General features: G+C 41.5%; 1 protein-coding gene across 2 annotated transcripts in view; it reads right to left on the bottom strand.

Moving 5' to 3' along the window:
- Nucleotides 1–20,122, bottom strand: part of glg1a (golgi glycoprotein 1a) — a 55,221-nt gene that overhangs the window by 26,952 nt on the left and 8,147 nt on the right. For both annotated transcript variants that reach the window (XM_033634753.2, XM_033634754.2), the window contains exons 2-4: nucleotides 9,705–9,734; nucleotides 8,704–8,790; nucleotides 4,755–4,970 (exon numbers count right to left, since the gene is read on the bottom strand). In XM_033634753.2, the coding sequence (XP_033490644.1) occupies nucleotides 4,755–4,970; nucleotides 8,704–8,790; nucleotides 9,705–9,734 (333 nt within the window). The remainder of the gene's footprint in view (nucleotides 1–4,754; nucleotides 4,971–8,703; nucleotides 8,791–9,704; nucleotides 9,735–20,122) is intronic.

Raw genomic sequence — 20,122 nt, 5'->3', positions numbered from 1 at the left:
ATTTTCTTAGTACCAACTGAGCATGGTTTAAACACCACAGCCTACCTGAGTATTGTTGCTGAGCGTGTCCATCCCTTTATGACCACAGTGTACCCATCTTCTGATGGCTACTTCCAGCAGGATAACGCACCATGTCACAAAGCTCACATCATCTCAAACATGACAATGAGTTCACTGTACTCCAATGGCCTCCACAGTCACCAGATCTCAGTCCAATAGAGCACTGCCTGATGTCATCATGTCAATATGGACCTTTGATTAAAGCACGACACTGGCCACAGTTCAAACATGGATAATTACCACCTGGAGGGTGAGACAGAAACTGCTGAGGAGGTTTGTACATGTGTTTATTAAATGCAGATGAATGTTGAATGCCATGCAGACAGTTCTCTCTTTTTCTGCCAAAGAGAGAGCACTGAGAGCCAACACTTTAAAAAATGAGTCATCCTTTCCTCATCCAGGTAGAAGTGAAGTCTTTTTTTAATGTGAATTCCAAAACACCTCTTTGGGGAAAATAACAATTACTACCATTTTTTTTAAACACACACATACACACACACACAAATGTTCCCAATTTAAAAGTAATAACAGTGCAGTTTATAGCCTCACTAATCCCACACAGAGTGAGCTTTCCTTTCACTCCATAAATCATTTTGTCAGAGGATGTCGTGTATGTTTTCAGCGCACTGAGAGACGAGCTCAGTCTGAGTAAACATGGTCAGTCTAATCTCCACTCCGAGCAGCTCCGGCACACTGAAACGAGCCACCGTGACAAATTCCTGATAATGAAACCAACTCTGCTCCCGCTGACAAATAAATAATTTGCTCCCAGTTCTAATTGTGCCCGCGCGATATCCCATAGTAACTGCGTGTCTAACAGGCTTATGAGGTTTAGCTTGGCTCAGCAGCAGGAGAACACGTTCAGAGGAGATGGATTCGCTCTGCTCGCTGACAAACTGCTGTCAAAGTTGTCTTTTCTCATTCCAGCTGAGTCACACTTTGAACACAGTCTCTGGGTGAATTTAGACCCAGTGGAAGCAGTGACGACGGCTCATAAGACCCACCACACAATCTGTTTGTCACACATGTAAACACCACACACAACGCTCACAGGTGCTGTTGTTGGGACTTCTTACACCTGCAGACAACCAACATTATGTACCAGTCCCTCAGCCTGGTCACTCACACACATACTGGAAGAGGACAGCTACTCATCATCAGAGACCCACATGGGTTTAAAGCTGGGGAAACAGGATTCCTGGGAATACACCACAAACTATTTGCCATTTCCTGAGATATCCAATAACTGTAAAACAGGAAAAACTAGTTGTGTTCTAGGAATAAAAATACTCTGATAATATGTGAATCCTTCTCACCATCCTGCACGGATCCAATTCCAACTTCCCTCTGGCCCAAATTCATCCACTTAAATGTGTCTAAATCAATCTAACAAACCATGATGTCTGCCACCAGCTTTACATGGACATACTTTAAAAGACAGCGACGGCGAGGAGAATAAGATCCACTCCAGCTTGATAGAGTGACCCTAAAAAAGCTTAAGTACTTGCTTTAATGAATTTCATTTGTTTATACTATGAAAATGTGTCAAGTATCACTTAAATAAGGCAAAATGGCACAAGATAATCACGAGGTGTCGTCCTCTGGAATACCTGACCTGCTTGCTTCACTCCACAAAGGGATGATTCATGAAAATATGGACTGCAAACCACACTCGCAAGCATTTTGCTTGACTGACTTGTAGACACTGCACCTGTTTATATCTCAATGTTATATCTAAACAGAAAAGTCAATAAATATATTTGACCAAAGAAAAATATTAATTAATTAATAATAAGGTCACACTGCATGTGAAGTTTCTGTTAAATGTTTTCTTCTTTGTTCACCTAATTGTTTGTCCTTTGTTGTTGCCTTTTCATTTAAAAAATCCCTTTTCTCTCTTGAGTTTTAATACAATGATGCCTCTGTTGTTCTTTTTTGTATTTGTGCTGCGGCATCATTTCTACCATTGCTGCCGAATTTGATCTTGTTGTCTTTGTACATTATTCGCTGACTTGTTCTGTATATCTTTATAAAAATACACTGGAGCTGTCAGGTTGGGAACCCATTGGTTTATGCATATTTGTCCTTGTTGCATGCTGCAATCACTCTTTCATTTCTCCAAAAATATGATAATATTTCTTCAGGGAGTGCAGTTAGTTACAGTGTACGCTCCATGCTTACTCTGACAGCTTGCTGGACAATCACAAAGGGGCGGGGCTTAGCGAAAGGTCATTTGATCACACCTGATCAGATCAGATCGATGAATTAGAGGAGCAGCTGCAGCAGAAAGCAAACTTTCTTTACTGGTTAGACCCAGCACTGGACAGCAGGGTGCATGGTGTTCAGGTTGAAAAAATATATTGACGACACTAAAATCAGCCTATATGAATTAACGAACAGGTTTATTTGCCTGTGCCCAAAGTACACTCACTCTGCCACGAGATAGAGAGGAAGAGAAAGGCAGCTCCAAAAAAATCTAAATGTGTCAGCACATGTTGATATTGTGTCAATGCCACAAATGAATGAATGTGTGGGAAACCCTGCAATGACTTACTGTAGTAAGTAAGCAGCATTCCACATGTTTGAGAAACTGAAACCAGAAAGTGTTTGGCACATTTGCTTTGAAAATGACTTTAATGCTGAATAATTAAAGCTCAATTATTGACTGAAGACAGAAATCTTCACAACACCTCACAGACATAGTGTCATGTTTAAAAGAAGACATCTCAGCTGGTAACTGTAGTTTTTAATCACAGAAACAGAAGGAAATAGTGAATTTGTTGGGAACTATTTTCAGTGAAGGATTAATCCACATTCGGTGCACTGGTGGGTATTTGGTGCAGCAGGACAGTGTACGCAGGACTGAGTCAACTGAGTCAGTTAAGTTTGAACCTACTGAGCTTCCATCTATATTAACACAAGTGAACACACGTACTGTCACTGCACTTAAACAACTTGATGCAGGGAGGAAGTTGGTGCAACATGACGAAGCACGTCTTGCAGCATTTGTCATATCTCGCTGTGAACCACAAGCAGCTGATTTAAGATAAGGGACTCAAGTGGATGAAGTTCTCAGTCACTCGGGTCAGGGTAATCTCAAGTGCTATATCGTAGGCAACTGCACCTCTCATTCAAGAGGCTTCTTCCGTTCATTACGCGTCCCTGCTGAAACGTTCACTTATATATAGCCTCTCTTTGGCGTTTGAGCAGCTTTATAAAACTCCTGAACATGTAATGGCTCCTTAATTAGCAAGCTGACTTTACATAGACAGCATATCTTTTCAATTTCTCCTGACATTGTGTTGTTTGGTTTGTTCACCGCTCGGCCCGAACATACTCGGGCAGAACATACGCGGAACGGACTCCGCGGAGGTCCGCGCGGACTCAAAGCGGACGTCCGCAAGCCCTGTGCGCGCAAAGCTCAGATTTTACGACCGCGCGCACCAGTGACTGCTCGGCATGTATTTTTCACATCGTGGGGATTTTTCACAGACATTTTTTACAGGAAACTACAACGCGGAAGTGCGCTCGACTATGACTGCGGACATTCCTCGCGGAGTCCGCTCCGCTTATAGTACGTCCGAGTATGCTTGTGTCGAGCGGGCGGAGGCGTTGATCCCCCCCCTCTGTCTCCTCTCACTCAGCCTCGTTCAGCCTCGATCTCGTCAGCATGCTCCACACACGCGCTGTCTCCCCCCCACACCTCGCGATTGCATCGTCATTTAAAAAAGACATCGTGAAACAACCCTTTTATCACCGATGGGTGATCGGATCGCCCATCGGCACAACCCTAGCGTCCTGTTCTACATATCTACCAAGTTTAGTAAAAATCCATATGGCGCTTAGGCCTAGATAAGAAATGAGCTCTCTAGCGCCCCCATTTTGTTTGATGGGGTCAATAATGGAGGGGTCCCCTCAGATTATGTGTGGTCATATGCCTACAAAGTTGCGTGGTGATGGGTGAAACCCTTGAGATGTTATACACCTTTATGTGATGAGCCACGCCCTCCGCAATATTCATTGCCTTATAGAAGCTCAGTTTTAGTAAGTTTTCCAACTTTTGCCAAGAGGGAACTTTAGATATTGGTCCCTAGATTATGTTCACCCAGTTTCATGCAGATCGCTCAAACTTCCTAGGAAGAGATCCATTTGAAGTGTTTTTCAAAAAAATCAAAATGGCGGAAAATCTATATAAGCGGAAGTTATGGGTTCTTGAGGCAAATGTGTTCCTCATGAGGAGAGGCATCTCTGTGCAAAGTTTCATGTCTCTACGACATACGGGGCATGAGATATGCCCATTCAAAGTTTGACATTTCAATGGGTTGCTATAGCGCCCCCCTTTGGCCAATTGATGTAATATTGCTTCATTGGCATCCTCCCATGACCCTCTACCACTGTGCCAAATTTCACATGGATTGACCAAGTCAGTGAGGAGAAAAACGTGGAACACACACACACACAGAGTTTTAATCATTATATAGTAAGATAATCACGTCTTAATTTATGGCAGTCGAATCTGATGAATCTAAAACTCTCTGCTTATGTTTCTGATTAAAACAACATCAAAAGAATCAGAGCCAGAATTTAATGAGAACGTTAAATGATTAATTGAATAACCTCAATCCTAAGCAGCATTGAAAGCCTATTAAGATTGAAAACAAATTCGGTATCCGCTGTAAGTGTTTGCATTTCACCTTCTCTCCGGTGCTGATGCTGCCGCAGTGCAGCGCGTTGATGTCTTCACGACACTTGTCCATGAAGCCGCAGATCAGCCGGTAGTCGCTGAAGACGATGGTGGTCATCTTGGTGATGTACTGGTTGCACTGGTAGTCGCTGATGTTGCCACGGTGATCCACCAGGCAGGACACCAGGTAACCCTTCCCGAGCTCCTCCGCTGCACATTCTTTAATCTGAGTGAAGAGGGCAGACGGCTTTGTTAACTCTGCACAAGAACTGGAAGCACTTTGAATTTAACTTGGAAAAATATCTGAAGCTACGTGTAGAAAAACTTCATCTGTCACCTGACCATGTGTCATGTGTCAAAGGGAAAGGTAAAACTTCAGGTGCTATTTTAGACTTGTTATTTCCTGAATAAACATTCAACTAATTCAGTTATTTTCTTACGATGACATTTAAGTATCTTCTGTTCTCTGTGCAGATAATGTGGCCTAAATATTCAATCACTCATTTTTATTTTCTTGCAAAACACTTCAAGCTCTGCCTACTGCCAAGTTATCTAAAAACACACAGCTGATCACCATATTTATTCCGCTTTTATTTTTCCTCAATTTCTCCTGTTACTTTTCCCCCCTACTTATTTAAATTTAATTTAAGTTGCTTCCCTGAGAAATTATATTTGTACAAAAGCATTTTGTAATTGCTTTTTGTGTGCATTTCATTTTTAAGAAGAAGTTGCGGACAGCCCCTTGAGATGAACCATCTTGTTTTTTGGGGGTCAAACACAAAACATACAACACACTTCATTACAATGGACACAATCATAACATAAAACATACATACATGGTTCTCTCATTTACAGACCCAGCCCCAGATCATTCCTGAGAGCCCACAACACCCTCACACAGTAAAAGGGATGTCTCTGCCACCATGTTAAGGATATATATGGTTTTAGGTATCGTCTTAAAATAAGAAGGATAATTCCACTCTTTTCATCTTGTTCCACAGGCCCTCCAGTTTGTGTGTGCACATACATAAATAAACACACCAATAAACCTTTGATCATTTTAACCACTTCAGAAATATAACTAGTCCAATACTAAGCCTCAGTACACAGAGGGAGCGCAACACATCATAATTTAACCTGCATGAGTTCATTTTTCACAGCCCAACAGGCTGACAATAATCACCTTGGTGTTGTTATGAAATGAGATGAGCTGCAGGTGATAATTCTCTGCTGGTTCATCACAACCAGCGACAACTTCCTCTCTTGTATTCGTCTGTGTGTTTTGTTGTCAGAGCAGGAAATGTGTTTCTTAATTTGCTTGTTATTTACTTACTTGAAGCTTTTAAAACGTGTTAGGAAAGTGGTGAAGATGTTTGCTTCATGTGTTTCGCCATTAGTGCGCACAGTCTACGTAGGAAAGGAAGTAATCAGCAACACCTGCTTTTAAACTGAGCTGTTAAGACTCCTTATCAAGACAGAACACAGATAACAGTTCTCAGTAATTTCACTTTATGTTTTTATTGCTTGATTGCTACTATAAAGCAATTTTAGATTCAACTACAAAAGTGCACAGTAGAGAGCAGATCTACGCCAGGGGGCCACATTCCAGCTGCAACGCGGCAGCCTGAGCTGATGATCACGGCCGATAGAAAGACGATTTTTGCATTCCAGCAGATGCACTGCAATGCATTTCAGAAGATACAAAAATCTTTGATCAGAGTCATTTATAACTGCATTATCAACAGTGTTATCTTTGTCTGTGGGCTGCTACACAATACAGTCGGATATAAAAATAGTGAATGCAATTAGGTGCCTTGAATCACCTTTGTCTCTGGAATGTGCTTTTTAAATAAACTTGGCCAAAACAGAGAAAAACAGAAACCCTTTAACTGCCAACTTAATAATGTTAGAGGCACAAATATCAAGGATAAATGACCAAACCTACAAAATCGGGCAGTGCTTCTGAATCACTCCCAGTGTGGTATGACGGCGTGCGGCAAGTTGAACAAAATGGGATCGCAATGGCAGCCTGGAGTGTGGTGCAGCTGCACCCGGTGGAAATGTCCCTCCAGGCTCCTTTAAAGTCAAGATGGCCGCGAAATAAAAAAAATGGTTATATATTAATCTTGTATAGTGCCTCACTTAGTGGATGGTAACATATCGGGTATAAAAATAATCTGCAGATGCTTCGGTTCAAAATGAGACCAAACTTTTCGATGGGCGACACTGTCACAGCTACAACAAAGACCAAAATGTGGCCTGTAACAGACAGCAAGGTTTGCTGCTTCCAGCTGAGCCGATTACTGGGAAACATGCAGCCCCTACCTGTCAGTTATGAGGAGGGAGGAGTCATCAGTTAACGATATAAAACAGCTGATAAAACAGGTTTTTCAACAATTGTGAATCACTGCAACAGCAAGAGGTCCTCAAGCATACAGCCACAAATGTGCACACAAGATATTAGACTGATCGGTCCAGTAGTTTGTGAATTGTAGAAGTAGTTTTGGAATTTGTAAATCAGAGTGACTATACACTGACGACTGCTTTTCATTATTTGTAGACACTACTTTGTGTCCATCTGCTCGTTTGCATGTTCATGTCTTTTTTTAACACGTTCTAAATAAATATGTAATATCAATATTAGCTGCGGACAAACAAACATTCACAATGAAATGCAGGATGCCCTTCAGGTTTAAGCCTGGTGGAGATAGTTCTGTATGAAACCTGCTAACTGTAATAAAACCTGGCGTGCTGATGTTTGTGAGGGGAGAGCAGCTTCAGGAAGCTTCATGGGGCTCTGAGGCTTGTAAAAAAACAAAATGAGCCTGATGGCTGATACAGACGCTTCAAACTGATCTCAAAGATTATTTCTTCCTGTGCGTTGTCATTTCTACAGTTACAACATGTCTGCTGTCTGCCCCAAAACTGACTAAAATGAACCACATTCAATTGAAGTTCAGATACTAAATTATTTAGTTGACATGAATCTACAAAGCGGGCTGGAGAGTTGTTTTTGAATGTCTTTCTAATACTTTGGGGAAACACTACGAATTGTGCAACACTTCCAACTGCTGTCTGATTCACAAGAGAATGTTCTAATGATTTTACAGCGCAATGAGCAAATAAAGTTTTGAAGCTGAGTGGAATATGCCCTTTTTATCCATGTTGCAAAGTATAAATGTCGTCCGTGTGCAGAGAGCACAGTAGACAGAACAATGACAGAGAGAAGAAGAAGAAAACAACGAGCTACAGGTCCTGACCGACGAGGTGCAGAGGCCTTCCTCTGGGCTTCAGGTAAAGAATTTAAATGTGACAGAGAGAAACTGAACTTGGGGTCTAATACCCCAGTCTGTCAGTGCACTTCAGTTCCCACCAGCTCCTTGAAGATGACAATTATTTCACTTTAAATGTGTGCAACTATTAGTGCAGCTCTTTGTGAGTTGGACTGTTTTAGCAGGACCGCTTTGGCACCAAATGTATGAATATCACCTTATTTAAATATGTGCAAACAGCACAGGAGCAATGGGACGCTGTTGCTTGGCAGCACAGTTAGGAGTGCAGCTGCTTTAATTACACCTTTCCTCCTTCTGTAATTTGTGCAGGTTTAGCTGCCACAAAAGGTGTGCAATCTTTTTGCGGATTCACCCATTTCTGCTTTGCCTTGAAATGAACAGTCTGCATAACCTAAATGAAGAGACATCTTATCTTCAGGCCTGACAGTCCTTCTGTTCAGTTTCTAGAAAGTACAAAACAAAATATTGCAGAAATTAAACGTGAGAAGAATAAAAACATGCTCCAAGCATTTCTGGTAGAAGCGGTGAAGAGGAGCAGGATAGTTCATGTCAGGCAGCTGTGTGTGGCTGGCTGAAGAGTGAGGTGAGAACACATGGGGATGATTCTGCACCCAAGTACAAGCACAATCTCTCAAAAACATATCTGTGTTGGTTTCAGCGACTGACCTCAGAGATGGTGGTCTTGCAGACCTCCACGGCGACAGACTCAAACTTTGGGTCGGTGGTCAGGTTCAGCTTGTAGTTCCACAGCAGCTGGAGGAGAGAAGATGACAAAACATCTGGATTAATCAGGTTTACTAACTATCAGGACCATCATGCTGCTCAAAACATTAAACCTTTTTTAAATGTATTCAAACAATCAGTTATTTTATGTTTTATATTTGTGTTACAGATTTTTATTGTGTTTTGTGAAAATGCAACAATTGAATGTGGACTTTTATTTTATATGAGCGTAAAATGTTGTATTTCATGTTGTCATACATCAAAAATATTGTAGATAGAAAAATATGGACATTGAAGTGCCGTTGAAACAACAGATTTAGTAGGTTAAAGTCAACATCTACAATATTTTCACTTGACATGGTTGAGAGCTCAGGAAAAAGCGAGTCAGTGGACCTTCACCTGGGATTATTCTATCAAACTATTTCTTCAAAGGAGAAGAAAGAACTAACTAATGCTAACATTTTAAGCTAACAGTGTGATGGATGAAATGATAACAGCTCATGAGCTTGCATGTCATGTGGTTGAAAGCTCCAGAAAAACTTAGTAAGGGTCAGTGATAGGCACGAGTACTCAATCACTACTTAATGACAACAGTCTGTGCAGCATTTTTGCTTCAGTATTCTTTTCGTATGCTATCCTTACATTCATTTTTTTTGTGAGTACTCGAGAAATAATTTATTAGGAGTATTTAAATATGGAAATTACTTAAGATGCCTATCCCTAGTAAAAGAACCTTAAACTGAGAACTTGTTTTTGGTCAAACCAGTTTAACCCAGACATCTAGATATCCACAGATATCTAGATGTCTGGGTTAAACTGGTTTGTTCTGGTTGTTGAAGTGAATGACGGTATCAGAATGGTGCTCTATGCTTAACATACACTGGAATTCGAGGATAACATGGTGCATGCTGGGAAATGGTGATTTAGCAGGTTAAGACACTTACATGGTTGCATTCAGCGGCAATCTCAGTGTCCTGAAAAAGAAGAAGAGAAAGGAGACGTTAGTTTTAAGATCATAAGGACGAAGCATGTGTCACAACAAGTCGACCACACTGACACTTCTAAAAGCTGTAAGAAGTGTGGAGACATGTTAGGCTGAGGGACACAACCAGTGTATCACCTGCAACCTGGAATAACCCATAACCCACTGCAAGCTTGTCTGCAGTGCAACACCTCTGTCGAGCACACAGGGCGCAAGCAAACTCTGGAGGATGGAGTGCGAAAGATTGTCCAGATAAACTACGAGTGATGTCACAGTGCGAGGAGGGGATGAGATCTGTTTAGGCACCACTGAGACTCCTCCCTCTGCAAATTATTTATTTATAACTAATAGTTTTCTTGAGTTTTCATCAGTTCCTCGGCTGGAATGACGATTTTTGGTGATTGGCAACCTCGTAAAAGAGTCTCTCTTCATTCATGCTGACTACTGACTGGAGGGAAAACAAAAACTTCAAGAATGTCAGGGTTGATTTTGACTGATGAAAACAGTTTGGAAACAGACCAAGTGTGCTCAATTTACAAATAAGAGTGAGGGTGAGCACTAAGCCTATTGGCTGATCCACAGAGCAGGTTAGAATATCTTCAGTCTGATGTTTGTGCATTTGCATCATATCTAGTTAGGAAGACGTCTAAAGCTAGGTTTATGCTCGCCATTGTGCCCAGCGCAAGACGTGCATGGCAAAAATGAAATCATCATGTCTTTCGCTTCCAGTGCAAGTGCTCAAAAGCTGTCGCGGTGCTTGGTCCTGTGCTACGTGAAGTCAAATGACCTCAAATTATTGGAATAAAACAGTCAGCACACTGGAGAAAGAAGAGGCTTTTTGCTACAGGGTGTGGAAGAACATGAGGCATCAGCTCTCAAACCTAACTGATGGAAAGAGTGGCGGCCCCACTGGAAACAAAGTAGTATAGCATAATTTAACTTGGAGGTCAGCCCTAACAATTACAGTATACAAATGTAATGTTTGTCGGTGTTTACTACTCGTGCCAGGCAGCCTACTTTTCCGGTGACTTTCTTCAAGGCAACACTTGCTGAGTCCTTGCTTATCCACAGAATATTCTGTTTGCACGCTCCCTGGTGTTTCAGATTATATTATGAACAACGCGTTGAACATAAATGCCTCTGTGCTCTCAGCCTACATGCCATCTACAGAGGCCCTCGCCACCATGTCTCGCATGAGTATAAACAAAGCTTAACGGTGCGTTCAGGCGGTTATTGCTGAGCCTAGCATTGGTGCAGACATAATGGTTAAACCAAGAGATGCAGATTTGGCCCACTGGTCGGACACACCTTGGTAGGTGGCCTCCTTCCAGTGAGGCGGCCCCTGCCTCAGGACGCAGCTTCTGGGGCCAATGTGGAGTTATTTTCCTGCTGCACTGCACTGACCTGAGGTAACCTGTCGGACTTCCTGTTTCGACCAGCAGCAGCCAAATGCCTGCAGACCAGCGACTGCCCCTCGTCTTTAAAAACCAAATCACTGCTGTATTCCCAGAGGAGGACTGTGTGTGTGTGTGTGTGTGTGTTTGAAATCACAGCTCTGCAGATGGCCGAAGAGCTTCTGACTGTTTACCACATGGCAGCCGCACCACGGGCCAGGAATAGGCCGCCTGTGTGTGTCTGAATATTCATGTGTGTGTTCTATTCACGGTGTGTTTCACACACAAGTGTCACAATGCTCTTCACACAGACAGTAAACGCAGTGTGGCGGCGGAGGTGGGGGCTTCAGCCTGCTCACACTGACGAGGAGGATGGACAGATGTTATAAACAGCGCAGAGCTGACTCAGTGGTCAGCCGGGGTGAAAGAAAATAAACAAATGGTCCTGGAAATGTGACCCAGACTGACCCAACACCGCTGACACACCCACCACCAGAACAGAAAAGCAGCACCAGTTCAGATACAGCCTCTCGTTGTGTTCTTTATTCTAGTATTCAAGTATTGAATCTTTTTAGGAGGAGTCTCTTGACATGAAACAGCTTCTTTGTGATATTTAATCGGGTGGTTTCTGCCTGCATAGACACTGTTTTGTTTTTAGAAATTCTCAACATTATAACTGATGGATTCTCATCATTACACCTCAACTTGGATTATGGAAAAAAAACCTCCACAGTCCAGCCCTAACCCACACTGCACTTAAGCCAGAAAACCTGTCACGTGTTAGAGCCTTAACTGGCATCATAACGTTATCATTTTCACTGACTTACATACAGTCACACTTCAGTAATAAAATCCTAACAAAGTGCAAAGTGTTTCCTGACTGTGCTGGCACTGGAACTGGGATCATACAGGGCCACAGTAGAAGAAGTGGTGCCAGAGTCTGGTCTGCTTCAGGAGCACTTTAACTGGTTTCTCTAGAGTTCAGCACCAGAGCTGAGAGCATTGGAGGGCTGAGCTGAAACAGGACACTCTTCTCTGTCTCCATTAGAGCTGCCCCCGAACAGTCGACCAAATGTTAGTCGACCAGAAAGCTCATTAGTCGACAAGATTTCATTTCACATGTGGCAGCCTGCCACGATTAAAACATCTGCCGCCACATTTTGATTTTCGATTGTTGGACAAACACATTGTTTGGTTATCCACACTGTTGCAGTGCAGCGCGTACTCTGAGCACATGCAGCAGCAGAACAGCAGCCGCAGGGAAAGTGAAATTTAACTGTTCATTTTGCTGGGTCTAAACATTCCTCTGCAGCAGCTGCCCCTCTTATCCATTAATATAATCAGCTCTGATCGGATCAACTGATCAATTATCCACCCCGCGACTCAAAACTCTGCTACTAGGTTTACTGACATGTAAAAGCAAACTGATGTTGTATTTATGTTACAATTCTCAAACTGTTTGTGGAGGCTCAACCCGTTATTCCGGTGCCTCTGACTTGCACCTGAAAGCAGCATTATGTTTCTGTTAAGTCAACACAGTGAATATCAGTGTCAGCTCAGAATGTACCAAAATAAAGCTGCTGGGGGGGTTAACGTGCACGGAGCCGACCTGTCTGACGCTGGATCAAACAGGACGGGACTTTTGTTTTATTTTCTGTGTTTTTTTGGAGCAGCCACTGCCCCGCAGGGAAAACCCCAGCTCTGCACATGCTCAGTCCACCTCTGGACTGAGCAGCCAAACATCACATCACTACTGCTGCAGAGAACAAAGTGGCTCATGCAGGCGTCTATCCAGCTCCATCAGGGGATCTGCACGTGTCAGAGAGCCAAAACCTCTCATCTGTTCAATTCTACGTTGATTTAAAAGCCAAAATATACTGATGATAACAAAACCAGCATCTTTCTGACCAAACGGAGCTCATAACAGCTGGGAAAATGCTGTTATAAGGCAACAGGATATTAGCTGCTCAGGTGGATCAGAGCAGAGCTGTTGAACTGATCTAAGTTACATGTGTGTCAGTCTCAGTGAGCAGCTGCTAGAGATGTAATCTAACACAACAGAAGGAAATAAAACCAACACAGCGGACACACCCTGTCACATACTTTTGTCAGGCTGAACATTAAGGCTCTTTGTTTTACTCCTGCTCCGCTCGCTGAAAAAGCTCCATCTCATTAAATAGCTGCAGCTAAATTAAACTTAATCAGCTCTCCTCATTTTGTCTTGGGAAAACCGGCATGAGGTTGAGCTATAATTGGAAGTGGGTGAGAGGAAGAGTTGGAGAGAGAAAATGACACATGAAGTGATAGAAAGAGGAGAGAATCCAGAGGGAAGCCAGCCATTTCCAACACCTACTGAGTCATGAAGCACAGAGCAACAGCAGCTGTGCGTTTGTATTCATTCAGCCTTCATCTTCATCATCGCTTTATGAGCTCTGCTTCCCAAAATTGACAACAATAATTAAGAGCCAGGCAGTCCCTCTTGTTTATGCCAATGTTATTATCATTATTATTGTTACTGCCATGCAATCTGCCTTCACATGCATGAAAATAAATGTTCAGATGCTTTGATCTGCACGAAGTCCATCACGCTGTTTTCCTCAAAAACTGTAAAACTAATTAAACCTATCTCCTCCCACATTTTCAGCTCGACTGACACACAACTAGCGACACAGCATCTTCCGACTGTCCTCTATAAACAATCCAGCCACATTTTTGAAATGTCAAAAATTGAGCCGACAGTGCATCAAAATGTTTTGGGGTAAACAGTAATAAAAAACAGCTAAATCTTGTTGCATACATCTCAGGTGTTCATGAGTAGTCCAGGTGACAGGTGCCTAATCTGAGCTAATGTGCTTACTTTTTGTATAAATGTCTTCTGAGGTGTTAACAAGTGAAGCAGGTTTCGTGCTTTTATGAACAAGTAAGCATCATTTTCACATATCACCTGGACTGGGACAATGAAGACACAACTTTGATGTTTGGTTTGGTTAATTTTGACATTTGTGAATTGTACAGGATACAGGACATCGTTATTATCTCATATATTTTGAAAATCTATCCTCATGCAAACTATTGCAGTCAATGGAAATAAAACCATCAGTTTGTCACTTACGGAGCAAACACTTTTTGCAAAAATAAATTACAAACATATCTACACGGGGGGGCTAACGTGTGTGCAAAACACAGAACTAAATCAAGCTAAATGCAAACTGTCAGAAAACAGCGGCGTGTATCGCAGCCTCTACGGAAGTGTTGTGGCGATTATCGGGGCCGATATTATGAATTTCTAGGGTTATCGGTATCGAAGACTTTTCCACCAATATGCCGATATACAGTTTTGTTTTCCTCAGCTGCGCTGTTGTGGCCCTGGCGTGCTTCTCACTGCCTGCACGCACCACTCTAGGATCTTAAAAGCAAACTCAAGACCTACCGTTTTAGCCTGGCTTTCCTCCTTTATTTTATTTTATTATTTCTTATTGCTTATTTTATTTTTCAAATGTTGTATTTATGATTATTGTGTATCTATTTATTTATTTTTATCAATCTGTTTTTATTTGGCTAGCATATTAATAACTTTGTTATTTTTTTATTTTGAAAGAGTCTTTATCCTGCCTCTGGAGTTTCCTTACTCATGATAGAGTTTCCTCAGTTACTGTTTTTATGAGGGCTGTTATAATAGCCTGCTTCTGTTTAGTCCTTACCATTAGAGTCTCTGAATTTACGTGTGTGTCTAAGTGTGAGTGTGTGACTATGATTTTTACAGCAGACAAATATCGGTTGCAAATATCGGCTATCGGTATCTCTGTTTCATAATAAAGCACCAGACCCTTGAAGCTATTTTGCTGGTGTGTAGGTAATTGTTTCGTGTTTTACGTCCTCTGATCTGCTTTCAAACTATTTACAATGAATATCGACCAATTATGCTCAGTGGATGTTCAATCAGAGCAGCCTTATCTGGGGGTTTCAATTTATAATCCTTGCTCGTCCTGGACTCGTCTGTTTAGAGCAGATATGCGAGTTGACTGTGTATAGGGAGATTTTTTTATAGCAACGACGCAACAAATCCTCACATTTGAGAATCTGGACCAGAGAATATTTGGCTTTTTTTGCATCTAAAAAAAGAAGGACTCAAATGAAGGATTAATATATTATCAAAACAGTTTCGATAACTTCCCATCTATTGACCGACAAACTGACTAACTCCTTTTAGTTTTAGCATTTAAATACATTTAAAGTTCATGCTTCAGAGACAAAAGCTGGTCTGGCAAAAAATAGACCGTGTGCATACAGATTATGGAGCAGAGAAAGAGCCACAAATGAGACGCTTCGGTGGACATCAGGCAAGAAAGGCAGCAGATCGTCTCAGGCAGTTGCCACAAAGCCAGAACATGATGCAGCCGCATCCTGTAACGTTCTGTGATTTCAATCAGCTGATCAAAAACAAACCATGGACGACTTGAGATCATTCAACATCACCAAACACCAACTGCTTTTCTTGATTCAGGTCAGTTAGAACAACTCTTTTATTTGACTCCCCACCCACAAAACACGTGCTTTCTTTTCCAACGAAACAGCTGGGTAGGGCAGTATTTGGGTCAGGTGTGTGACAGATGTGTGTGTGTGTGTGTGTGTGTGTGTGTGTGTGTGTGTGTGTGTGTGTGTGTTTCCACCACTGAGGACACACACAGAAAAGCCTGGAAACAGCTTGTGACACCGACATCTCATCAAACTGTGAAATTCAGCTGAAATCTTCAGAGCAGGACACACACACACACACACACACACACACACACACACACACACACACACAAAATGAAGCTTCTTAATGAGAGAACTTGTTTTAATCGAAGGTTTTTTCCTCCAACACACTTCCACATTCAGCTCTAACAGCTACAGGGGTGTGTTTAATGTCTGGCTCATGTTTGCTCTGCTCTGCGGTTTGTTATCTTTTAATCTTATTTACTTTCATCAGGCTTCAGCATGACTGTTAAAGTTGTTACAGTCAATGACCAAAAGTCAAACAATATATGATCATGTTACAGACATTTAAAGCGATTCACACAAAACAAATAACAGATCCGGTTTAGTTGGAAGTGGTGTCCTCCCATGTGGGCGGGCAGGCAGGTTTGAAACAGACTTAAAAGAAGTTTGGATCATTTAAAGTCTCTCACAAGCCAATAAAAGACAAAATGCACTGATATATTAATGTATAAAAATAAATTACTAGTACAGCTGCACTCCTGGGGCGAGTCGCACCAACTTGTCTTCATTGAGCCTGGCTTTAACTGTTAAGTCAGTCTTTGTTAACACCAGTCAAATGAACTTTAGGTTTGAGAGTTAAGCCTTAAGTCTTAAATGTCCAGTGTGCAGGATTTAGGGGGATATACCAGCAGAGATGGAATATAATATAATAAATATGTTTTCTTCAGTGTATAATCACCTAAATTTAGAATCATTTAATGAGCCATTTATATCTGCATACAGAAGGGAGCGGGTCTTTGAACTCTGTGCTACACATAATCTCCATAACTTCAATAAAGTATATTTAACTTTGCCAACGGAGGGAAACAGGCATCTGCATGCATCTCAGACTGAAGCATGCGCCTCTTATTTGTTCAGTGATGCCAATTAACGGCTGTTCCACCAGTTGGATGAGTAATCAAATCAGTCCCAGCTTTGATTTGGAACAGGGTTTTTATCTTCTCAGCTAGCTGCCCGGCTACATCCATGAACACTAACAACAACCAGTGAGAATGAGATTAAAGCAGCTGTACAGGTTTTCATAAAATAGCTCTTTAAAGAGCATGTTGTGAAAAACACTGAAGTGAGACAGTGGTAAATGCTAAATCAACTTGCAACACTGTTATCTACTGTTATCTACTGTTATTTACTGTTATCTACCAAACACCCCCCCCCCCCCCCAGCAGGACAATGCACCATGTCACACCATAAAAACTGCTCAGGAATGACCCGAGGAACCTGACAAAGAACTCAAGGCATCGACCTGGCCTCTGAATTCCCCACATCCCAATCCATGAAGTATCCATGGAATGTGGTGGTTTGGGCATGTGGCGCACATCTAATGGCATCCACATGAATTCCAGGACTCAAGGTGTCCCAGCAGAATGTTGCATTGTACAGGGCTCCCACACATTTTCATTGATAACCCTTGAGAACTTTTTCATGATTTTTTAAAAGGATCCATAATAAAAAAAATAATTCTTGCCTGGTGTCTTCTAAACCGATCCGCTGCCGTTATGTTATGTTACGTCCATGAAAGATTACTATAACAACTTTTATTACACACAACAAAATTCCTTGACTTTTTAAAAACTTTCAATGATTTTTATTAATTCCATGATTTTCCCAGCCCTGGAAAATGTGATTGTGAAATTCCATGACTTTTCCAGGTTTCCATGCCTGTGGGAACTCTGATTCTAATGAGATGATCAGTGTTACTCAACCTATGGTTCTAATATAATGACTGACTGATGTATTCATGTCACACCTGCAGCTGTTTATTCTGTATGTCATGTCTTACTACTGCCGTTACTTGTACTGATACCTGCCTTCATTATAAAAATAAAAATAAAATAATAAACATTTAAACACTTGTGTACTGCACTGCACAAACACTGAACCAACACTTTCCCAAAGGAAACAGGTCACAGCAGGCTATAAATCTGAAAAGCATCTCTTCAGATATGAAACTGAAAATACAAAATAAATAGAACAATAAAATTAAAGCATGTGCATTGGGAGGACTGTTTGTTTCAGACTTGGCTATATTTAAACATTCAAACCAACACAGTGACACAATGTCAGATTGAAAAAAATAATTAAAACAGGACGGCGATTCAGTTTGATTATTAGACTACATGTACTGACAACTGAATAATCAATGAATGTAAGAGCGTCTGATGAGCCACAGACACTGACGTGTCTGAGTGTTTGTTAAATTACTGTTAATACACACAGCAGCAGCAGCAGCAGCAGAGCTGCAGTTGGATGAACACTTTCAGATAAATGTCAACAATAAGCCTGAATGGACCGTCAGACACTGGATGCTGGAAGAACACGAAAGGATGTTGCTTAGCAACCAGGAACATTCTTTTTCTTCTTCATGGCAGAAAACCAACATTAATGTCTCAGAACAAGCTAAAAGCTCTCGTCTTTGTTTAGGATAATGCAACAATAAGCCTATAAAAGCCACTACGTGCTCGTGGGGATTCAGTGCCCAGAGAAATGTTTCTGTTATTGCTTTATCATCAGGACACACCTGAGTCCTGACACTCACTGACAGCCTTCTCTGACATGCTGCAGCTGTTCAGACAGGTAAGCCTGTACCTCAGTGACAGCAGCAGTTTCACATTGAAAAAGAAATACTTCATAAAGTACATTTATTATTTCAGCTAAGGAAAAGTTAAAAATAGACAGTAGTAAAATGGACATGGTCGCCTCTGGAGTGTTTATTATGAATTAAAATGTAGAGATGTTGTTGTATGTAGTCAGGTGGTGCTACACTGAACTGACACAAATATGTGGACACCTCTGGCCATGTATGTTTGTGTACTTTGCCTCCACTGGACAAAAAAAAAACAAAAAAAAACTAACACCCAGTTCAGTCAGGACCACTTTAATCAAAAAAATTCAATTTGCAGTATTATATTTGGCAGTATGGCTCTGTTCTGGGGCCTCTCTACCTTTCCTAGGGCCTACGCAGAAAGCCTAAAGTGGAGAGAGCACATCTCTCTGCCCTTCCACACGCAAACGAGGAAAGCCTAAGGCAGGGAGAGCAGCAGCAAAGAACCCCGGGAACAGAACAGAGCAGCATCAATGACAAACAGAAATGACACTAAAGAGTCAGACACAACATGAAAAGGAGGAGCTGGGGTGGAGGCAGGTTGCAAAGCAGCAACAGGAGGCAGGCCACAGCAGTTTAAACAGGGCGCCCTGAATGAGACTCACCAATTGGTTATAGAGAGAGGAATCATGTGATCTATCAGCTGACTCCCTTCCATCAATCAGCTGCTCCATCAGTTGATTGGGCTGTTTGAGATCAGCTGGTGGAGCTGGGATGTGAGCTGAGCTTGACATCGTGTCCTGCCTCAATTAACACTATACTCAATGTTTGTCTCAGTAGGAAAGGTTAAAAAATGATTTCAGACCTGACGAAGATCCCACTGGGATCGAAACGTTGTTTACTTATTAAAGTTTGTGGCATGGAGTAAGTGTGCAGGCTCTACCTCTTTTTCATTCATGTTTTTGTGCCGGCCTTGCACCTATGTGATGTACGTATGACTACCCTCTTGCATCAGTAGGAAAGGTTACAATTAGCATTCATTCTCTTGACAAATGACTCTACAGTATTCAGTTACTTATTGGCTCCAGCTCTTACTGGCCCTGATCAGCAGTGATGGAAATATGACAGCCTGGTGGATACAACATTTTTTACTCTTTTCATAGATATGAAATGACAACCCGGCACAAATTCTAATTCGTTCCAGATTGGTCTGCACCACGTTTCAAAGAAAGACTAAATAAGTTTATATATATATATATATATATATATATATATATATATATATATATATATATATATATATATATATATATATATATATATATATATACAGTACAGGCCAAAAGTTTGGACACACCTTCTCATTCAATGCGTTTTCTTTATTTTCATGACTATTTACATTGTAGATTCTCACTGAAGGCATCAAAACTATGAATGAACACATGTGGAGTTATGTACTTAACAAAAAAAGGTGAAATAACTGAAAACATGTTTTATATTCTAGTTTCTTCAAAATAGCCACCCTTTGCTCTGATTACTGCTTTGCACACTCTTGGCATTCTCTCCATGAGCTTCAAGAGGTAGTCACCTGAAATGGTTTCCACTTCACAGGTGTGCCTTATCAGGGTTAATTAGTGGAATTTCTTGCTTTATCAATGGGGTTGGGACCATCAGTTGTGTTGT

This window comes from Epinephelus lanceolatus, chromosome 5 (genome assembly GCF_041903045.1).
Source record: "Epinephelus lanceolatus isolate andai-2023 chromosome 5, ASM4190304v1, whole genome shotgun sequence".
NCBI classification, from domain to species: domain Eukaryota; kingdom Metazoa; phylum Chordata; class Actinopteri; order Perciformes; family Serranidae; genus Epinephelus; species Epinephelus lanceolatus.
The sequence above is the reverse complement of the archived record's forward strand: the minus strand, read 5'-3'. Positions and strand labels throughout refer to the sequence as shown.